The sequence below is a fragment of the Argentina anserina genome, chromosome 2, assembly GCF_933775445.1.
Source record: "Argentina anserina chromosome 2, drPotAnse1.1, whole genome shotgun sequence".
Lineage (NCBI taxonomy): Eukaryota > Viridiplantae > Streptophyta > Magnoliopsida > Rosales > Rosaceae > Argentina > Argentina anserina.
Window position 1 is genome coordinate 6,177,415 of NC_065873.1, and position 22,450 is coordinate 6,199,864.

General features: G+C 37.0%; 1 protein-coding gene across 1 annotated transcript; it reads left to right on the forward strand.

Moving 5' to 3' along the window:
- Positions 1-228: 228 nt before the first annotated feature.
- On the forward strand, positions 229-1,390 carry LOC126782823 (glycine-rich RNA-binding, abscisic acid-inducible protein). Its single transcript, XM_050508152.1, has 2 exons — positions 229-420; positions 729-1,390. Exons 1-2 carry the CDS (start codon positions 307-309, stop codon positions 1,143-1,145), a joined length of 531 nt encoding a protein of 176 aa, XP_050364109.1. The 5' UTR covers positions 229-306; the 3' UTR covers positions 1,146-1,390.
- The last annotated feature ends 21,060 nt before the right edge of the window (positions 1,391-22,450 follow it).

The following is a 22,450-nucleotide window of genomic DNA, read 5'->3' on the forward strand; positions in this document are numbered from 1 at the left end:
AAAACCCCTCCCACTAGTTTTCCCCCAAAACTAAACCACAGTTCACTCCAAAACCCTACACGACCCGTCGCAGAAGGCAAACTCGCTGACGTGGCACTCAAAAATAAGCCCAATGACGCCCTGATATTTTAAACCCTAGTTAACCCGTGGCCCAAAGCTAACCCTAGTTGAGAGGGGAGGGGAGGGCTCAGAGGACTCGGTTCCCCTATATAAGCAAGGGTTTGGGGATCCCAGTCCTTCGTGCTCTCTCAGTTTCCTCACTCCCTCTCATTTTCCGAGGCTTAATATTTTCTTAGGGTTTTCTCAATGGCCTCAGCCGAGATCGAGTTCCGTTGCTTCGTCGGAGGGCTCGCCTGGGCCACCGACAACGAAGCGCTCGAAAGAGCCTTTGCTCCTTTTGGCGAGATCCTCGAATCGAAGGTCCGTTAGTCGCAGAGATCGGATGGATCGGATCGGATCTGTTTCTCTCTCTTGTGCTCTCTGTGTTTCTCTATGTGTTACTTGATCTATGATACTACTGTTACTATAATGTCACTATGATTCTCTCTGTCTCTCTTGTGTTTTACTATCCCTAAATCGGGTACGTTCATCTTCATCTTTCTAGATTGAAGATCGATCGGTTCCTTTTCCTTTCATTTTAATTTTATCATTATTGTGTTAATTTATAATTGTTTTAGGTTTTGTGTTTATGCTCAAATCTGATTCGATTTTGATTTTGAAATTTTCAGATCATCAACGACCGTGAGACCGGAAGGTCCAGGGGGTTCGGATTCGTGACCTTCGCCAACGAGAAGGCCATGAGGGACGCCATCGAAGGCATGAACGGCCAGGATCTCGACGGCCGTAACATCACCGTCAACGAGGCTCAGTCCCGCGGAAGCGGCGGAGGAGGAGGTGGAGGATACGGTGGCAGCCGTGGGGGCGGTGGCTACGGAGGCGGCGGTGGATACGGCGGTGGGGCCCGTCGTGAAGGTGGTGGTGGTGGCTACGGAAGTGGCGGTGGGGGTTATGGCGGTGGTGGCCGTCGTGAGGGTGGAGGCGGCGGTGGGTACAGCCGTGGTGGTGGAGGATACGGAGGTGGTGGCGGTGGATACGGTGGAGGTGGCCGTGACCGTGGTTCTGACGGCGGTAGCTGGAGGAGTTAGATGGATAGTTGTTCTGGGACTGGTTTTAGGGTGTATTACGTGTTATGTGTAGGGTTAGTGGGTCTGGGTTATCTCTTGGAATTATGGTGGTGATGGTTTGTGTGTTCTCTATCGGTTCTGTTCTGTTCTCTAATTTTGATCTATGAAAATGGTCGCTCTCTATGTTACTTTTCGATGTACTCAGTCCTTCAGAAATTTGGTGTTTGAGAAATGAAATGAAGCTTCGTTGGCATTGTTTTGTGTTATTTTCCATATATTTGCAACTCTTTAATCCAATGCATGAATCCAAATCAATCTGAAGCGAAATTCGATCAATCTGCTACAATTTCCAGAACTCAAATCAAATTCATGTCTTGATTATGTTTTGGACTGCAGAAAATGGCACTTGAGCGTAACTAATGGAAAATATCTTTTGGGCAATAATGGCCGAATCTGATTGGGTTGGATTTTCCTTTGTATTTGTGAATCGGGATGGGAAGGTTTGATGGAGAAATTTATTATAAATTAGGGTGGTTGTTGGTTTCCTAATATAATACAAGAGCTAAATAAATCTAATTTAATACAGAGATATGATCATAGATTGAAATTTGAATTCCTTAGGGTTTTTAGATATTTGACGGGGAATCTGATCCAAGTGCCCTAGTTGTGCTCCAACTCTGTTTTCTAGTGCACTAGTTACTCAACTAGTGACTCGAGCTTTATTTTTATTTGTGATGTATGATGAAATAATTGTGTATTATTAAATGGTATGGTGGCTTATATATAAGTATTATAAAATCACAATCCCGTAAGATTCAGAGTGCTAATCTATTACGGAGATGAGAGTCTGAGTCTTAGCCATGGGTGGGAAATCAGCAGGAGGGTCGGCAAACATGCCTTCGATCCCTCGGCTCTCGAAAGCGAGCTCCATGTCGGAAACCCAGCGGTGGTATTCCTTTCCTTCTAGATCAAGAAGGCCAAATTCCGGTCGAGATGGCGATGACATCTACAAAACGAATATGGAATCGATTAGATTCAAGTATAATAGGAATTAGAAGGGTGACGTATTTGGTCACAAGAAAAAATCAATGCAAGCGGCGATACTCATGATCGCACCCAAAACAGCGGTGCACTCAGGCGACCACACGAAAATCGATTAACTTCCCTTTTATACAATCGTGACTCCCCCAGGACCGTCACACAGAAAACATCGACCAAGAGGGGAAACCCATCCCTCTATAGTCTCATCGGCGTTATAAGAAATGCCGGAATTAAGACAAGAAGAAGGCTAATAGCGCCCGATATAATATATCTATACGTTCAAAAGCATGAACGTTTATGAAAAATTTACCTTTCAAGGTTTGTAATATACGGGAGTAGCTTCTCTTGAGCGAAGTCCGTGCTTGTGAATCTCACGTTTCTTGCGTGAATATGCGGGAGGAGCAATTTTGAATGCTTTGATGCGGGGACTTGCGGGATAAAAAGATGTTTTTGTGGGACGAATGCGGAGGAGACCCTGCGGGGCTGCGGGAGCTACGAGCAGGGGCTGCGAGGCTGGCTGCAGGGGTCGCAAGCGGGGCTGCAGGTGTCGCGAGCGGGGCTATAGGGGTTCGCGAGCGGGGCTGCAGGGGTCGTGAGCGGGGTTGCAGGTGTCGCGAGCGGGGCTATAGGAGTTCGCGAGCGGGGCTGCAGGGGTCGCGATGCGGCGGCGAGCAGGAGGCGCGCCGGCGAGGAGATGTCGGAGGCCGGAATCGACGGCGACCGGCGGAGGAAGAGAGGGGAAAAAAATGTATGGCTCTAAAAATTTCAGGGTTTTAGGGAAACGTGCTGATAACGTGATGTAGGATGAAATAATTGTGTATTATTGAATGATATGGTGGCCTATATATATGCATTACAAAACCACAATCCCGTAGGATTCGGAGTCCTAATCTATTACGGAGATGCTAATCTATCTTCTAACAGGAAACCTATTAGGCTAAGACACACACAAGGGTAGAATAGTAATTCTCCCGGAACAATTTGATCATTCCAAAAAGGAGTTAGGAACTTGCAAAATGATGGTGTAAAATATCACATCTAGAGAAATAGGGCTCCTCGGATCGGTCTGACTCCCCCGGTCGTGCATCAGATTGTTTACATATTGTATAGTGAGCTTTAATATACGAAGCTCATCATCAGTTCATCACTTGGTAATTTTTTTTTTTTGAGAACTAGCTCATCAGGAGTAATGGGGTGAATGGTGATAACACAACGGTTGATTCTTCAGGCGAGCCAACCAAACTCTTTTTACTGTATTTTCGATGTATTTCTTTTGTACATAATGAATACCAACAGCATAGTATAAAGATTACAAATGTTATAGAATAAAAGTTTTTCTCATGTATACCGTGAGGCTATACGACTACGCCATATTCGGTGTTAATGCTTAATTTGCACTCGAGTAAGGAATGAAGCAAATTGTAATCACTAGATTAGAAAGAATAAGATAGTGTTACTTGTTTACGCATCCATGCCTCCGTGTCTAGAGGTTGGAATCATATATGGTCGCGTTTGGCGGGGCTTATAAACTCCTTCTTTTATGAGATGAGGAGTTTTGGGTGGTTTGGTAAAGACACACATCTTACTTTTCTTAAAAGTCACGGACGTTTTCAAGAGATAAGCAAAAGCTCCCTATATATGTTGTTGAACAGTACACTTGCGGTCTCTGTTGGTTTAGCTTATTTTGGATTGTTAATGATCTCTTATCGGAACCACTCATCTGGTGTATGAGAGAACGGATTCCAAGTTCAAGAGGCAAAAAATACAGGGAAAAGTGATGATGGGATCCTAAAAAACGATCATTCTTTTGTTCTAGTGCTGCTTACTTCCAACTTTGCTCTTGCATAGTCCATCATCAAAAACTTGCCATGGCTTTCTACAAAGGTACTAGCAGCAGAGAGATAGTATAGGGTCGGGATGGATGGGATCTGGAACTGTCCAAACCAGATCGGTGGTATCGATCTGTTTTGATTGATTTCAGGAAGAGATCCAGAGTTAGGCTTAGTGGGTCGGCGACTTGGCGGTGGAGGCGACTGGTTTCTCATCGTATGCAATCGAACCCTCAGCGGCGGGTCCGAGCACAAGGTGGAATTAACAACGATGTGGTTCGTGTCCAATCAAGAGTTCGTTCTCGGTGGTTAGCTGGATTTTTGGCGGTGGGACGGAGTTATGTTACTGTAGATCGGTGAAACATTTCTGATTTGCGGCGTCATGGCAGCGTCTTGAAGTGCAGTGGTAATACCTTTGTGCTCCGGCATCGAGATCGCCAGTGGGCGTCTATGCTTTGGAAGATGGTGGTGGTTGGGCTGGGCTGCTGCTATTGGGCCTTGGAGATAGGCTGTGTTTCTGCATGGCGATCGACCTCATGTTCATTGGGTTTGTGCCTGGGCCTAGGTTGTGGCTTGGGCTCGGGTTGTTAACCCTGATGAGGTATCTATCTTTATTACTTTGTTTATTTACGCTGTTAATGTCCCTGGGCTACATGTATGTGAGCCGATTACACCCTTGTGGTGTCATTTTATCTCTATGTGGATCTTTCTGGTTTTGTCTAGTAATGGAGGACCTGGTTCCTCATACCGGTGTCAGAGAATTTCATCTGTTTCCAGATTATTAGATATCCAACACCAAAACAACATGTTGATCACCATTATATCCCTTTGTGAGAACTCGTGTGATTGTACGCTTAAAGTGCATTTAGGCACTTACCTATGGGATTATGGGTGCGTAACTTTTCAGTCACGCTTGGGTTTATCACCCCCCCCCAAATTTTCTTGGTATTGGTTCTTGGTTCTGGTTCTGGTTCTCGGCTGTACTTCGTCAATCACAGCTTTTTCACGAATTAGGTATTGATGGTGGTTTGTATGGAACTGTTTTGAGTGTACATCTCCTCAAGGTTGCGGGTATCCATATGATTTGTATTATGAGATTTCTTTGGCATCAGTTACTCGGGCAACAATGCTCTGATTTGGCACTCCTCACTTTTTCATGGCAGCGAGAGGCGCTTGCGAAGTCGTTGTTAGCCAACATGAATTGTTCGAGTGGTAGATTAGGTTGTATTAATGTATTTACTGTTTTATGTAAATTAGTGAGCCATTGGTCATCGATTACTATTTTCTGTGTGATTGAGGTGATGATCCGTGCTCTTAGTTCCTAATTGGTTTTTTTCCGGTCTTGCGTGTGTGTAATTGGGCTTGCCCCTCTTTTAATGAATAAAAGTTCGTTAATTAACCAAAAAACAAAATCAAAAACTTGCCAGCCTTCCATGGTGACCTCCCTTTCAAGCTTGAAACTGGGTAAGCTGCAGGACTGATCATCTTGGTCCCAATAAAATATATATTCAGGTTCTGTAATAGTGAACTTAGTGATTTAACAATGTTCTGGGTGTGTTTAATGATCCAAGGTATGTGGGCGTGGGAGACTCCGAAAAGGTGCAACTGATCTACTACTTTGTTGAATCAGAAAAGGAGTCCAGAAAATGATCCTCTACGCATTTGGTTGACAGGAGGTCCTCGATGCTCTTCGTTTTATGGCCTCATCTATGAATTGGTACACTTCTGTTTAGTTCTGATAATCTCATAATCCCGGAGGTGAGTGATCAAATATAAGTTTTCTGTAACTTTAGATTGTGGGAGGCTGGGTGGTGGTAGATGATGATTTCCAATACATACCAGTTTCATGCACATTCAAGAAAATGTTCAGATCAAATCAAGAATTGGATGTGATTACATGAAACCAATGATGCAGTGTTCCGCATCTTTAATTTTTTTTTTTACTTCATTGCTCACATGGATGAAACACTTGTTCTGAATTGAAACTCATGGAACAAGGTAAATTTATGTATCTCAAATTTTCAAGTTCCTACTAAGCTAAAGAGTAAAAGTTGTTATGAATACACATCCTTAATTGCGTTTGACATGCATATGATCAAGGGTGTTGCGAGCCAAACCCAAAGTCCTAAACCCTAAACTTTGAGCTGGCGCTCTCCCATTAGGAACTTTCCATGCATACATATTTTCCACGTAGTACATTTTGAAAGTATAAATTGGCCTCCATGATGATGATGAATGCCCAAAGGAGTGAAGCACAAGCTAAGGGGGAGCATTGAAGTCTTTTCCTAGTTGGACTAGGAAACTGTCCAGGAAAGCTAGTGTTACCCATGGCAAGAGTTGTTTCACTTATTTTAATTATGGGTATAATGATATATATTTGGGCATATAGAAATTGTTATATAAAAAGAATTTATAATAAAAGGTGTATTCCATATTCATATGGATTTTTTCCTTTTCTATTTAAGGTTGTATTAGGAAGAGATTTGGGCTTAATTCCTATTGGTGCTAGGGTTTAAAGTTAATTGCCGTGAGGTATATTAGGGGTATATGTTGTGTGTTGCTATTAATGTTCTAAATATCCCGATATATCCCTGATATTAAGAAAACGATACGATAAGTTGTTTATCGGTCTATTATATCTGTTTGACCCGATATATCAGTGTTTTTTTAAAAAAAATTAAAACCACATCGTTTTGAAAAAATAATTTAAAGAAGATGAAAGTTTCGTTAAGAGCATTTGATGACGATAGAGTTTATGATGAATGAGCACCTCTGTTTTTATTAATTAATACTATTTATGTATTTTAATTGTCAAAACAATCAAATATTTTTTTTATGAAGTTTATTTAGTACATTTACTTCTATAAGTTTTAATTTCTCAAGTTTATTTGGTATATTTTGATGTATATGTTTATAAATATATTAAATTTAATTAAAAATTAACAAAAACGATAAATCCGATATAATCCGATACGATGCCGATAACCGGTATTTAGACCATTGGTTGCTATAGAGATGGATATATAGGCAGTAGGTTATCTTGCCGCATAGAGATACACATACAAGGAAAGAAAAGGTAAAAAGAAGTGAGAAGAATTTCACATTAAAAAGGAGCTTTGTGCTAGGAGATCTTAGTGACTCCATTGAAGACCTTAGTGGCAACATCGATAAGCTTAGTGAAGTCGAAGTACATGTGATTACAATGATCTTAGTGAGGTTGTTTCATACTTGATTGTGACTATCAAGTAAGAAGTATTTTACTTTTGAGAACTATATTTTCATAGATTAAGGTGTAATTTTTGTAATATCGTTTATTCAATAGAAAAGTAAAATTCTTCTACATATTCCGCTGCTATTACTCGTTGTTGTTCTATCTTGTATTTTCATTTGGTACCAGAGCAGGTCACTAGACGTACTTAGTGAGATCTGTGGGATTAAAGATGGAACGTCAAAGATTGAATTAAGCACCCATGCTCTACAGTATGGATTTCGCTCAATGGAAGCTTCAAATGAGATTATTTATTTATGGTATTGATTTTCATGCATGGAGAAGCGTTGAACGTGGATAGAAACCTCCAATGAAAGATGTTGATTAAAAAGCTACTGAGGGGATATCCACTGGTGAATTAAAAGCCGAAGATGAGTGGACTGAAAAGAAGATTAAGGCTAGTGAAGGAATTCACAAGGCTCTTAATGCTCTATATGCATCAATGAGCAGAGAAGAAAAGAAAAAAAGTTTAGAATTGCGTTACAGCCAAACAGGTTTGGGATAAATTTTGTGTTTTAAATGAAGGTAATGATACTGTAATAGAACAAAGGTTACAACAATATTATTCTGAAATTAATGCTTTAAAAATGAGAGATGATGAAACTATTGATGATTTTTATAGTCGTTTTACTGATCTCTCTAGTTTGTGTGAAAGTCTTGGAAGACCTTTACAAGAATCTGATATTGTAAGAAAAATATTACGGTCTCTTCCAAAGTCATACATGATGAAAAAGACGACGATTCAGGAACAATAATCTCAACACATATTCTGTGAACTTGTTGATTGGAAACCTGAAGGCTTGGGAGATGGAGCTTGAAGAGGATGAAAGACCGAAATGTAAGAATTCTAAAAATATTGCTTTAAGTGTTACAAAAAATCCTAAATCAAACTCTGAAGAGGCTGAGAATAATGAACTGTTTTGAGTCAGAGAAAGTCAAATTCAAATGAACAAAATAATCAAAATTCTAAGAGAATTTTAATGGAAATAATAGGCGTTTTGAGAAAGGTAATGATAATTACTCAAAAAAGAAGTATGAGTATGGAAGTAGTAGTAATAGTAATAAGAAGTGTTATACTTGTGGTGGCGTTGGCCACATTGCTACTAACTGTGAAAATAAGAAATCTGATTCAGATAATAAGGGTTACAAGTGCTCTTGGAGTGATGATAATGATAGTTCTCTAAAAAGGAACAAAACGTTTGCTCTTGTGTCTTCTTTCTCTTTAGATTATGCAGGTTCAAAAACTGAGAATGAAGAGGATCACGAAGAAGATGGAGAAAACCACTATGAGGATAATGAGATGTTTGATTATCAAGAAAAAGTTATAAAGGTTGCTTGAGAAAATTTTAGAAAAGAATGTTATATTAAAGCAACAAGTGGAGAAGCTGGAAGGTGAAAAATTGGAATGAGAAGTGGAGAAACTGAACTTGAGAAAGAAAAGTGATAATGGTGATCATGTGCTTGAAAGAAAACGGCTTTTAGCAAAGGTTCAAATGTTCCAGGGTGAGGTAATCGAAAAAGACAATCTAATTGATTTATTAAATTCTAAACTTGGGAAATTGCATGTTTTGCTTGATGAAACAGATAACAAGGTTGGAAAATTTTCAAAATAGTTCAAAATCGTTATCTGACATTTTGAGTTCAGGGAAGAGCTACAATGATAGAACCAGACTTGGATATACTGGTAAGTCTAGCTCAAATAGAAATTCTAATTTCTCTACTAATTTTTTTCGTGGACAAACAACTTCGAAAGAAAGTGAAACATATGTTGGAGAACATGAAAAAACTGAGAATATTCAGACTTCCTTCAATTCAAAAGTGATCAAATCGAATGACATATATGAAAAGATATTAAAGATATTCGAAGTAAGTTGGAACAACATGGTCAGTTTTTACTTGATATTTCTCACTTTGTTAGTTTATCTAAATCTTATAAAGAAACTAAGCAGAATGTGAAAAAGACTCAGAGATATTCAGGTAAGAAAGTCTGGAGAAAAAAGGAAGACCAAAGTCACATAGAAGGTTATTGTAATATGTGTTGTATTGATATAGATTATGAATATGATGATAAAGAAACTAGCACTGTAATTGACTCTATAAATGTAAATGCTAATAATTATGTGGATTTTTCTGAATTATCTGATGATGGGTTACCAAGAACTAATAATACAAATGTGCAGTCACAGGGAGAATCAAGAGAAGTTGATAAAAGTGTACAACCTACAACAAAATTTCGTACAGTTTTTAAACAAGTTCATAAAGATCATTCCACTAGAGATGTCATTGGAGAAGGTGTTCGGACCAGAGGAAGGACAATGGAAATTGCGTCGCACAAGGGAGAAAACGCAGAAAACTCCGACACCGAAAATGTGGAAATTAACAAAGCTCTAGTAAGTTTTATTAAAGAGAACGTTAAAGAAACTAATGCTGAAATTGTAGGTTATTCTGATGCAGATCGGGGAGGTAATCTGCAAGATCGAAAAAATACTAGTGGTGGTTGTTTCTTTGTTGGTAAGAATTTAGTTGCATGGCATAGTAAGAAACAAAATTGTATTTCATTATCTACAACAGAAGCTGAATACGTTACTAGGTAGTTGTTGTACTCAAATGCTTTGAATACAAAAAATATGCTTAAAGATTATGGTATTTCGCAAGGAAAACTTGTGGTATTATGTGATAATACAAGTGATATTAATATTTCCAAGAATCATGTTCAGCATACTAGAACTAACCATATTGATATATGTTATCATTTCATTCGTGAACTTGTTGACAAGAATATTCTGACATTATAATTTGTTTCTACAGATTATCAATGGGCAGACTTGTTTACCATACCACTGGATACAAATCGTTTTATGACTTTGCAAAATGCCATCGGCATTTGCTCTCAATATTGAAAAATAAAAGTATGTTTGGGAACTCATGTTATGGTAACTATACTTTGTCCTCAATCTTATCTTCCTATGGATGAGTTATTGCATTTTACCTTTCTGTTCTTTGGTTCTTTTGACATTGTTGTTTTGGACCAAACATCATGTGTTCTCTGATGTCATTCATTGTTATTAGCCATTATGTTTGGTTCTCACATAGACATACTTCATAGTAGTGGAAAAATCTGAGTTGAGTAACCTAATCATGAGCTGGTGTAGTTGAGTAAATGTTATAGATATTGACTGCATGCAACACAAAAAATATTATATTGTGCATGCAGTCCTAGGCTAGGCTAGTTCTACATCTCCAGGAGTTGACTAACTACTCAATGCCTAGAGGAATGGACTGGTTTGGTCTCCCCGGAGGATCTGATTTTTTAGGCCAGGCTAGTTCTCCTATCTAGAGATTGACTAACTACTCGATACCTGTTGGAATAGACTGGCTTGGTCTCCATGGTGGTTGAAAAATTGTCTCAGCATGTACTGAGCTTATGTTATCAAAATAAGAAAAATACGAATTATGGTGTTATAAGGAGATTATATGGCGAGATAGGGGGGAGTGTCGTTTAAGTTGGCTTGAGAATTTAATCACCCCTCTTATTCATTCTCATTATGAAGTATACATTATTGCACTTCACTTCTTACATTTGGCTAATGACCTTGCATATTGCTTGAGAACACATGTTTGCTTAGGTTGATAAAGTGTATTGTCATGATCAACTGGATAATACAGTTATTTTTGTAACTCTTGTCATGGTTGAATGCTATGCCTGGACTTGTTTTCTGTTACTATGACATTGTGGTCTTTGTCATGCCCTACAAGTAGTGTTGAGAGCTAAGTGCATGTAAGGTCCTAAAATGGTTTCTATCCTTAGAGTGGTCTGCTTATTGGTATTGTGTAGTTTCAAATTCTTCTTGTGTGTAAATTCTTGATTTATTCGAGTGTGGTAATAGGTGTTGAGTTCTACCTTATTATTGTTTTGCAGACACATGTTTATTTGAAAAATCATGTATTGTGTGCGATACTTTTTGCGTGAGTATTAATTGGCTGCATGCATGAGTTAGTGGTAATTATGATTGTCATTATATATTTTCTCTAGATTATTTGTAGCCTTGCACTAGTTTATATGAGTTTTGCATGTAGTGTTATTTGTTAAAATGATTCTCTGGGAATTTTCCTCATCATAATCATCATCTGCAAGGTTGTGTTAAAGGTGGTGCAAATTGCTTGATTCATGTTTCCTTTCTCATCATCTGCATGCATATCTATATGGAAGGATATCATCTCATATGTCATATTTATTTCGACATAACTATTTGGTGCACCTTAGTTCCTCTTAGTAATATATATATATATATATATATATATATATATATATATTCATTCATTGCACAATTATATGCGCATATCTTCGCTGTCTTTTTGCTTACGGCTTGAGCTCTACATGTTCTCTTCCCTTATGCATCATATTTCCTACCCCTTTTTTGGACTCTCTTGCGTATATATCTTTTAGTGAAGGAAATATAATCTGAATCATATATTTCTATCTCTTTTGTTCTCCTCATAGTGTGTTAAGTGTGCAGTCTTTTCTCATGCATGGAGCAAGGAGACCTCGACGTGAGATGGAAGAAGCTCCATGTGTTGCTGCTCAACAACGACAACAAGGGGCTGATGTTTAGACTGCTTTCCCCTCATTTGGCTTCATTAACTTAGGGGGAGACTCAAGTCCCTTTGAATGCATTAGTCTTATTTTGAGATGATTGCAATATTTCAATTAAAATATATTAATTTGGTACTTATGTTGTTCATAGTGGTCTTGTAGGTACTTGAGGGTGTAAGTTGCATGGAAGGCCAAAGGGGGAGATTGAAGGTACATGAATTGGCCTCTATAATGATGATGAATGCCCAAAGGAGTGAAGCACAAGCTAAGGGGGAGCATTAAAGTCCTTTCCTAGTTGGACTAGGAAACTGTCAAGGAAAGCTAGTGTTACCCACGGCAAGAGTTGTTTCACTGATTTTAATTATGGGTATAATGATATATAGAAAAAGAGTTTATAATAAAAGATGTATTCCATATTCATATGGATTTTTTCCTTTCTATTTAAGGTTGTATTAGGAAGAGATTTGGGCTTAATTCCTATTGGTGCTAGGGTTTAGAGTTAATTTCCGTGAGCTATATAAGGGGTATATGTTGTGTGTTGCTATAGAGATGTATATATAGGCAGTAGGTTATCTTGCCGCATAGAGATACTCGGACAAGGAAAGAAAAGGTAAAAAGAAGTGAGAAGAATTTCACATCAAAAAGGAGCTTTGTGCTAGGAGATCTTAGTGACTCCATTGAGTACCTTAGTGGCAACATCGACAAGCTTAGTGAAGTTGAAGTACATGTGATTACAACGATCTTAGTGAGGTTGTATCGATACTTGAAGCAACGATCTTGATGAGGTTGTTTCATACTTGATTGTGACTATCAAGTAAGAAATATTTTACTTTTGAGAACTATATTTTCATAGATTAAGGTGTAATCTTTGTAATATCATTTATTCAATAGAAAAGTAAAATTCTTCTACATATTCCGCTGTTATTACTCGTTGTTGTTCTATCTTTCATTTTCACATTTATTAAAAATCCGTCTTCCTATATTCCACATATCTCCGTTTTATCCAGATTCCATTCAAATTGTGATTTTTAGGACCAGTCCAGACAGGTGAGGCTGGGTGGACTGTTTTGCCTCACCATTAAGTTGAAGATTCCTATTTCCATCCTTCTGTAACATCATGAATATATGTAAAGTAGATGCCTTAATGTGAACAACAATTTAGATATACACTTACTTCATGAACCACGTACTCTATATATAGAAATACTAAGCAGAAATTTATATATACTATACTCTTGGACCAACAACAGTCCCAAGGTTAAGAAAAAGTCTCAGCTTGCATGTAAGGAAAGACCACAACTAAAAGCATAAACTGAAAAAGAGGAGAAAAATGAGGCTATACTTTATATTGGAGATATATAGACTGATAAATCTTCCACATATTGCTAGGAGAGTGTATCTCAAGGCGTCTTTATTAAGTAGAGATTTCTAGAAAGTTGTTTTCATCTAATGATATGTGATAGCCCTGGTAGCGTGAGGCCAGTATCCCATGATATGATTGTTGCAACTTGAAAGAGGCACCACATTTCCTTTCGATGTTTCGATGACCGCTACTTAATTTTACAGAAAAAAATTCTAGCTGTTAGATATTTGATCAGTTAGATGGCTGCAAGACGATATAAAAATTGTGTGGAGAACAACCGGAATTTTCTACAGTACTGGTGGAAGTGGTGGGTATATGTCTACATGGTACTATGACTTTTTCGAATATTTTTTTGTATTAAATTAATAATATATTTAACGGTCATAAATATTAGAAGAGAGGTGACCTGATAACCTGGTCACTTACGAATATTTTCTTTTTAATTATCAATTAATTGTTTCTATTTTAATAACCCATTAATTTTCTTCCTAATTAACCACATCGTTTTAGGAAATTTATCTTTGTTTTGATTTTCTTCTAACTTTTCCTTTTCATATTTAGTCATTAATTTATTTTTACTTTTAATGATCAACTAATTGCTTCCATTTTAAGAACCTATTAATTTTCTTAGATTTTTTTATTAAATACTATCCTGATTAATTACGTCGATTTAGGAAATTAAAATTTTTCTAACTTATATTAATATCGGCCAAAGATTATCAGGTACATTAATATCATTGTATACTAATGTTGATATGGTGCACTCGATCATCTCACGATGTCTCGTTACTGTGTATATGTTTACATAGTATACATTTATAATTATATTCTCATGCACGTATGATGTCTATATAAACACAGACACCTATATGTGGTGCACATTAATATCATTGTATACTAATGTATATTTGATGCACTCGTTCCTCTCGTCTCGTTACCGTTATATGCAGATATGGTGTTAGAGTTTAGAGTTTAAAATTTAGAGTTTAGAGTTTAGGATTTAACTTGGATTTGTTTATAAACAGGTAAGGAGAAATTAATAATAATATGAATGGCCAGTTGTCTCTAAAAAGTTGCAATAATCTCTCTATTTGACTCTTTTCCATTCTTGCACCTTCTTCTTACCTTATGGTATTCTCCCTATATAAGATTTGCAGATAGATTATACAAAAGGACTTTGATTAGGGAGACTTAGAAAGGGAAAGATTCGTAAACAATGACATTGCTAAAGAATTAATTAAGCATAAGAAACTACCAGATGCCACAATAAACGATTAGCCTCAAATTTGTCACTTTGTTGTAAGAAAGAATAACCAGTGACGCGGAAATTAGTGCATATCCGATTATCAACTACTGCTTTCAATACAAAATTAAGTCAACTTAAAACCACATAATGAATTTGCTAAATCAAGAATCTATTTTAATGACCCATTAATTTGATTAGACTTTTTCTTAAACACTATTTTAATTGACCACGTCATTTTAGAAAATTTTAATTAGATTTGAATTTCTTCTCAGTTTTCCTTTCCTTTTAACTATTAATTGATTTTTAAGATTTCAATCGTTAATTTTTTTTCCTTTTAACAATCAACTAATTGCTTCCATTTTGGTCATTCATTAATTTTCTTAAATTTTCCTTAAGCACTATCCTGATTAACCACATCGTTAGGTTTTCTTAGATTTTTATGTATAAATGATAAAAAAAATGATTACTTTAGTGACTATACACTTTACCACAACCATAACAATTGATGTTAAAGCTGCAATTTTTGTTGAAAATATTGCAAGTACTTAAAGTATAACCAATTTACTAGTTCAAGAATAGCTTTTCAAGTATGACAACAATTTTGTTGTGGGAGTTAAAAATTTATATGTATGTGTCATTAATGAAAATATTACTTTAGTGACTACACAATTTATTAAAATCACAAACTATGAATGTTAAAGTGCTAAATGTTGTTCAAATTGTGGTATATACTATGCTTATAACAAATTTACTACTCTTGGGACAGTTTTACAAGAGCGGCGACCAAGTTATTGTGACAATGAAAATTTTATATATTTTTTATCATTAATGAAATAATTACTTTAATAACTAAACGTCTTACAACAAACACAACAAGTGATTTTAAAACGGTAATTAGGTTATGATTTTATTAATTACTTAAATCGAACTAAGGTACTAGTTTGTGGACAATATTACAACAATTACACAATTTCGTTTTCAATGTGATAAATTGTTTTATTTTATATCATTAATGTTAGATTACTAAAATGACTGTCCAATTTACCACAATGCATAATTATTGATGTCAAGAAAATAACGTTTGTTCTAGTTGTAGTAATTGCTTTTGTAACTACATTATTTACAAGATTATCAACTATTTTACAATTTAAAGATTGTTTGTAATGTAAATGATAAAAATAATATTTGCTAAAAAAATATACGAGTACTTAATATTGTAAATATGTTTTCAATTTGATAAATAAGTTCTCCATCTAATAAAGTTTTTCTAATTACGATATTTACATCTTTACCATGCAATTATAATAATCACAATAAGTGTGATTCTCAGTTGTAATTTATGTTCTAGTTAGTGTAACCTATTATTTGACAATAAAAATTATATGGTTTTGAACAATTTTTCATATTAACAACGAAAGTGTTTTTAATACGATAAATTTCATTTACACATGACAACTTTTGATTGGGTAACCTGTTAACTAATTAAACATGTTTATACTTTATTAATTTATTAAATTAAAAAATAATAAAAAGTGAAGGTACGAGATACATCCCAGTATCATAGACGACCACGAGAACAACCTGGTTTCGTAGATCAACTTTTGATGATAGAATCTGGTTATCTGAATTCAAATGCAGGTAACTTTGAGCTCAGTTCAGTTTGGGTTGGTTCATTTCCTGATTTTCAAAAGCATCTTAGGGTTTCATAAGTGTGCACTTGTGAAAGCATTTTAGGGTTTGAAAGATGCAGGAGCTGCATGTCTCTCTACATTTTTCAACTTCACGTGCATAATGGGGCTGCATGTGAGGAAGGATAGCTCGATATAAAACTACTTTGTGCAAACAGTAATGGCTAAGATGTTAAATATAGCATAGATAGTACTTGGAATGTGTCAAATGCCTGTGAATTAAATCAATATATACACCAATACTACAAATCGTTCTATTGCTATGGTATCATCAAAACTTGAAGTCTCCTTTTTCAGCTATTTTTTTTCTGTGCCTCGATATAAAACCTGGTCTTGTGCAACCTTAATGGTGTTGAATTGACTAAATAAACTGAGGTCTACTTGCGGGATTTTGGAAACTTTAGACGTAGCTTGGGGCTACCTCAACCAAGTTGCAGTAGTAAAGCCATGGTATCGATCACATCACCGCCCTCTAAAATCTATATTCCAATATCTGATATCTGCTCTTCACCGAAAGTATTCTCACTCTCTTGATTGGTATATCTCTTAATAGAGCATTCTGAGCAGAATGCTCTGATCCAACCCCATCGTGGCCCGACGGTGTCGAGCATTTGTCCCCGTTAGACTATAGCGCTACAGTGCGTGGTGAAGATTCTTTTTTTACCGTAAATGGGGGAGGTTGGTTTGCATGTGCCCGGTTTGAAGTTATTAACTATTAAGATGGATCAAAACCAGAAGAAGGGGACCTGCAGAATGAGAGGCATGCCATCCATTAGAAATTCTATGCAACTAGTTTATGAGATTGATCGAATTCACCGAGTTTTTCAACTCTGTAGACTTTTTGGGCATTCTTGGCTCATTAGCTGCTTCATCTCTCAAACTTGTGCCTCGTTCCAAGTTTTGGGAGCTTATGCCTCCTATTGATGGTTGTAATAATATAGGATCAGTTAATATAGGTAGTAAACATAACATGCTGAAAACTAATTACAAATTTATTCTACTATTTGGTTATTAGGCAATGTTAAGTAAAACTGAAAATCTACTTCTTTAGTTATAAGCCACCAATACAATATTCATGTGCATACTAAACTTAAAAGAAAGTGATGAGTGGATCGGTAGGATCGCATTGGGGTTCAAATTCTAACGATATGGCTTGATAGCGTTCAAGGGTGCAAAAATAACAATAGTAACACTAATTCAGTGCACTTTGTATAAATTGTATGTTAAAGGCTGATTAAGTTACTTAATAGGCGACGAGCCCTAAGATGTAACCTAATGTTTAATAACCAAGATAGCTTGCTTAGTAAGAAATTGGGGGATCTTGGAATATTTTTCAATTATGGGATAAAGGTCGACGATCGGGTCCAGCCGATGTTTTCTTTCTTGTTATGTGGGTGACATGTAGAAATTTGGTTCTAATTGGTCCTCGTTTGGCCATCAAACTCTTCGGTCAACATTAAACCACCCTAAACCCCCCCTAAGGGGGCGATATGCCGAGAGTGGGACAGAGGGCCGCGAGCACACTTGGAACAACCTATTTTTTCCCGTTCAACATGCGGCGCCACCATGCGAAACCTCTAAAGCAGAGACCACGGTCAAATGCGGTCAAATATGGATATTAACATGATATTACCGTTGACCAATGCATCAGACAATCCAACGACATCCAAATCCTATGAAATTTTCGCATGGAACACTTAATATATATATGCCAGATGCATCAGACAATGCCGATCAACCATATCAAGTTGTCAGGATCGCGAAGCCCAAGGTGTAACTTAATGTTTACAAACCTAGATTGCTTGCTTAGTAGGAAATTAGGGGATCTTGAAATACTTTTCAATTACGAGATGAAGTTCAACGATCGGGTCCAGCCGATGTCTTCATTCCTATTACGTGAGTGACGTGTGACAATTTGGTTTGAATCGGGCCTCGTTCGGCCATCGGATTGTTTGGTCAATGCTAAACCACCCTAAACCCCCCTAGGGGGGGGGGGGGGCGACATGCCGGAGTGGAGCGGAGGGCCACGCTCGGCACACTTGGAATGGTCTATTTTTTTCCGTTCAACATGCAATGCTACCTTGCGGAACCTCTAAAGCAGAGGCCACGGTCAAATGTGGTCAAATATGGATATTAATAAGATATTACCGTTAGACCGATGCATCGGACGGTCCAACGACATGTAAATCCTACAAAATTTAGCCGGGAATTCTTAATATATACGCCGGACGCATCGAATGGTGCAAACTGACCGTATGCAGCCGTCGGGATCATGAGGCCCAATGTGTGACCTAGTGTTTAGTAACCTATATAGCTTGCTTAGTAGGAAATTGGGGGATATTGAAATATTTTTCAATTACAGGATGGGGATCGACGATCGGGTGTGTTCCTTCATGTTACGTGGGCGACGTGTAAAAATTTGGTTCTAATCGGGCGTCGCTTCGCCTTCGGTCTCTTCGGTCAACGCTAAACCACCATAAACCCCCCTAACGGGGGCGACATGACCAAAGGGGGTGGAGGACCGCACTCGGCACACTTGGAACATCATTTTGTTTCCCGTACAACGTGCGGCGCCACCTCGAAGAACTCGTAAAGTGGAGGCCGCAGTCAAATGCGGTCAATATGGATATTAACATGATATTACCGTTGACCGATGCATCGGACGATTCAATGACATCCAAATCCTATGAAATGTTTCCAGCGGTACTTAATATATATGCCGGACGCAATGGATGGTGCCGATCGTTTGTATGCAGCTGTCGGGATCGCGAGGCCCAATGTGTGATCTAATGTGTACTAACCTATATAGTTTGCTTAGTAGAAAATTGGGGGATCTTGAAATACTCTTCAATTACGGGATAGAGGTCGACGATCGGGTCCATAAGATGTCTTCCTTCACATTACATGGACGACGTGTAAAAATTGGGTCCTAATTGGGCCTAATTCGGCCGTTGGTCTCTTCGGTCAACGCTAAACCACCCTAAACCCCCCAAGGGGGAAACCTGCCCAGAGGGGGGCGGAGGGCCGCACTCGGCACACTTGGAACAACCTATTTTTTACCGTTCAACATGCAGCGCCACCTTGCGAAACCTCTAAAGCGGAGGCCACTGTCAAATGCTGTTAAAATATGGATATTAACATGATATTACCGTTGACCAATGCCAGACGGTCCAACGACATTTAAATCTTAAGAAATTTAGCCGTGGGTCCTTAATATATACACCAGACGCATCGGATGGTGCTGATAGACCGTATCCGGCAATTGAGATTGTGATGGGACAAGGTGTGAGTACTTCACCGTTAATAGCTTATTTGTCGGAAAATAATCTTCTTTTGTTTAGTAACCAAATGATTGGGAATTCAACAAAATAAACAAAAAAAAAGTTGCAGGAACTAGAATTGGGTTACGTTGTTCATACCGGAGCAGTCTTGAGTGACTTCTAACTAATTTGCACTGCAGGGTGTGGCTTATGTTGATCTATTTCAAAATAAAATAAAAAATAAAATAAAAGGGAAAGAACAAGGGACTTTATCGAACTGCTGAGACATAGCTCATAGATGTCTACAAATCAAAACTTCATTGAATTTTACTACTACAAAACCTCAATACCTTGCATGTCAATATGAACAATTCAGAATTAAAAAATTGGCATCTCCACAATTCTCTTAGTATCACTGTACGAAACATCAGCTATCAGCCAATCACATGGCATCTATGCTCAGTCACTAATGGTACTACTAGTTCTGCAATTAGGGTGAGTCTCAAGGTGCACCAAGGCATTATGCAGATGCTTCAAGGCACTATGCACAGCCTCAAGGTACCCTTTTTTTTCAATACCGACTCCATCACTCACTTCATCAGGAAAATCTTCATAACTTTGCTTCAATTCACTCCAACCATTATCACCACTACTGTTTCCTTTTCTCCTATCATCAGTGCTTTGCAGGACTGAGTCTTCCTTTACATCTTCATCCTCACAGTCTTTCTCATCAGAAATGTTAATTTCCTTATACTTCTTCTAAAAAAAACGGAGACCACCATCATCAAATTGATCCATCCATCTATGTATATCCACATAACCCATATCATTTATCTTAAAACACCTAACACAAGACAAAATCGCCAAACTCAATTCACAATTACAAAAACATTACTAACACATTCTTTTCAACTAAAAACCAGACAATCAATCTAATCAAAACTTAATATCAGATCAAATATCACGACGAAGCATGTGCCCAAACAGAGTTTTCAATTATCGAATATTAATCAAAGGGTACCAGCCCAAATAGAGCAAAACATTAACGAGCCAAACTCAATCAACTAGAATTCGCCTAAATCTAACTCATTCATCATCCACATTTACAGTTAAACAATGCAAAGTATGAGTTTTCATAATGAGGAATTACTAATAGCGCTGAAAAATAAATTGCGTGGTGTTCATTTGAGAAATTTGAAAATTCAAAAGGAAAGTAAAATGGCCGGAGTTTCTTCATCAACGGAAAAACATAACTGTATATATACCTTCATAGAACATTTCCTCAACTAATTTAACGATTTCAGCCTGATATTATGGATGCAATCAGCACTTTAACCAGGTAGATCAAGAACCTTTACATACGCAGAGGAAGACCACGCAAATTTTACATGCCTTCCCCCCCCCCCCCCCCCAAATTGAATACCCAACTACAAACTTACCTCCTCAATTATTTTGATTTTACCCATTCATATTTTAAACCAAAACCTACCTGTTTAGAAAAAAAAAAAAAGGGAAACAATAACCAACCCCTAGTTCGATCTGTCTAGAGGAATGAATTGCTGACACCTGTCCCCGACAGGTGAGACCACAATGGGGTTGGACCATTCCAAAATGCTTCAACATGCACTAACAAACTGACTGACTGTTGCAGAGCTAATAGAAAAGTAAGATATGATTTGTAGGTTATGTGGATAAATAACATGCATGCATGCAATTGGAATAGTTATGAATTTATACTTTATTTCAGACTGTTCGTTAATGTTGCAGTCCATAATTGAAAAGCACCAAGTATTTGATATAGGATATAGAGCAAAGAAGTAAGTACATGCTCCAAGGTTCAAAATATCGGTATCAAGGGATATATCGTTTTTTTAAAGGAGATATCAGATATATCAGAGATATATCGGGGATATTGGAAACAAAATATCATTCATCTTCCTCATTATTTATTTATTATTGAATTACATACAAACAAATATAATTATTAATTTTATCTAGTACCCAAAAGAGAATCTAGGTGCTTGAAAAGATGCACGTTGGTCAACAAAACTACAATATTCTGCCCAAGACATATGAGCCATATAATACAAATTGTAATGATTAACATGATAGTCATATATCTCTTTTGAGCTACCAACAGTTTCTCCGAGAATGAAATAGTAAAGATGAACTCAACTCGATAATTGATCATAAACGTCTCCAAACGGACCATAATTGTAAATATCAGAAATATCGGAGAGATTTTATATCTTGAGTACATCAAGTTCGCTCCTCATCGATCAGAAATAAAGAACTAGTTACAAGCATAAAGTGAAATAAAGAAACCTTCTTGTCTTCAACAATTATGGAGCATTATGTGGTTTACTATTACAGCTTTCATTATGTCGTCATATAACATACCCTTAATTACAACTTTTTGAATCAAAATTAAAATTAAAAAAAAAACTAAATTTAGAACATTGAGAACAACATTACAATATATATTTTTTATATTTATAAATAACTAAAAAAATTTATCACATTAACAACTATTTGTTCATAATCTTATAAAATGTTATAGGTTAAGTAATTATAACTAATATAGCTATATTTACCCAAAATATCACCATATTTACCACAACGACAACAAATATTTTATGATATCAATAAATATGGGTATCACATACCTCAAGATACTTAAGAAAATTCCCTCTTTGTTCACCCCATGCCAGGTGAGGTAAAACTTTAAAGTGTAAACCCATTTTTTCTTTAAAGCTACTGATAACTAAATATAGTAACTAAAACAATGATTTCTGGATTGAAATGAGCTACAATATTAATTAAAAACAAGTTGCAGGATATCCTAGCTTGTTGATCTATATCCTAACTTTAAAGTCCATTGCCCCATACTGAATCAAGTGAGCAACAGCTAAAAGACAAGGCAAAACGATCATTTATAGATATCCTAGCTTGTTGATCTATATGAGCATATATGGTAGTACTGAAATTTGTATTTCTCCACAATGGCTTTTCAACTGTTTGGCACATGAATGGAACC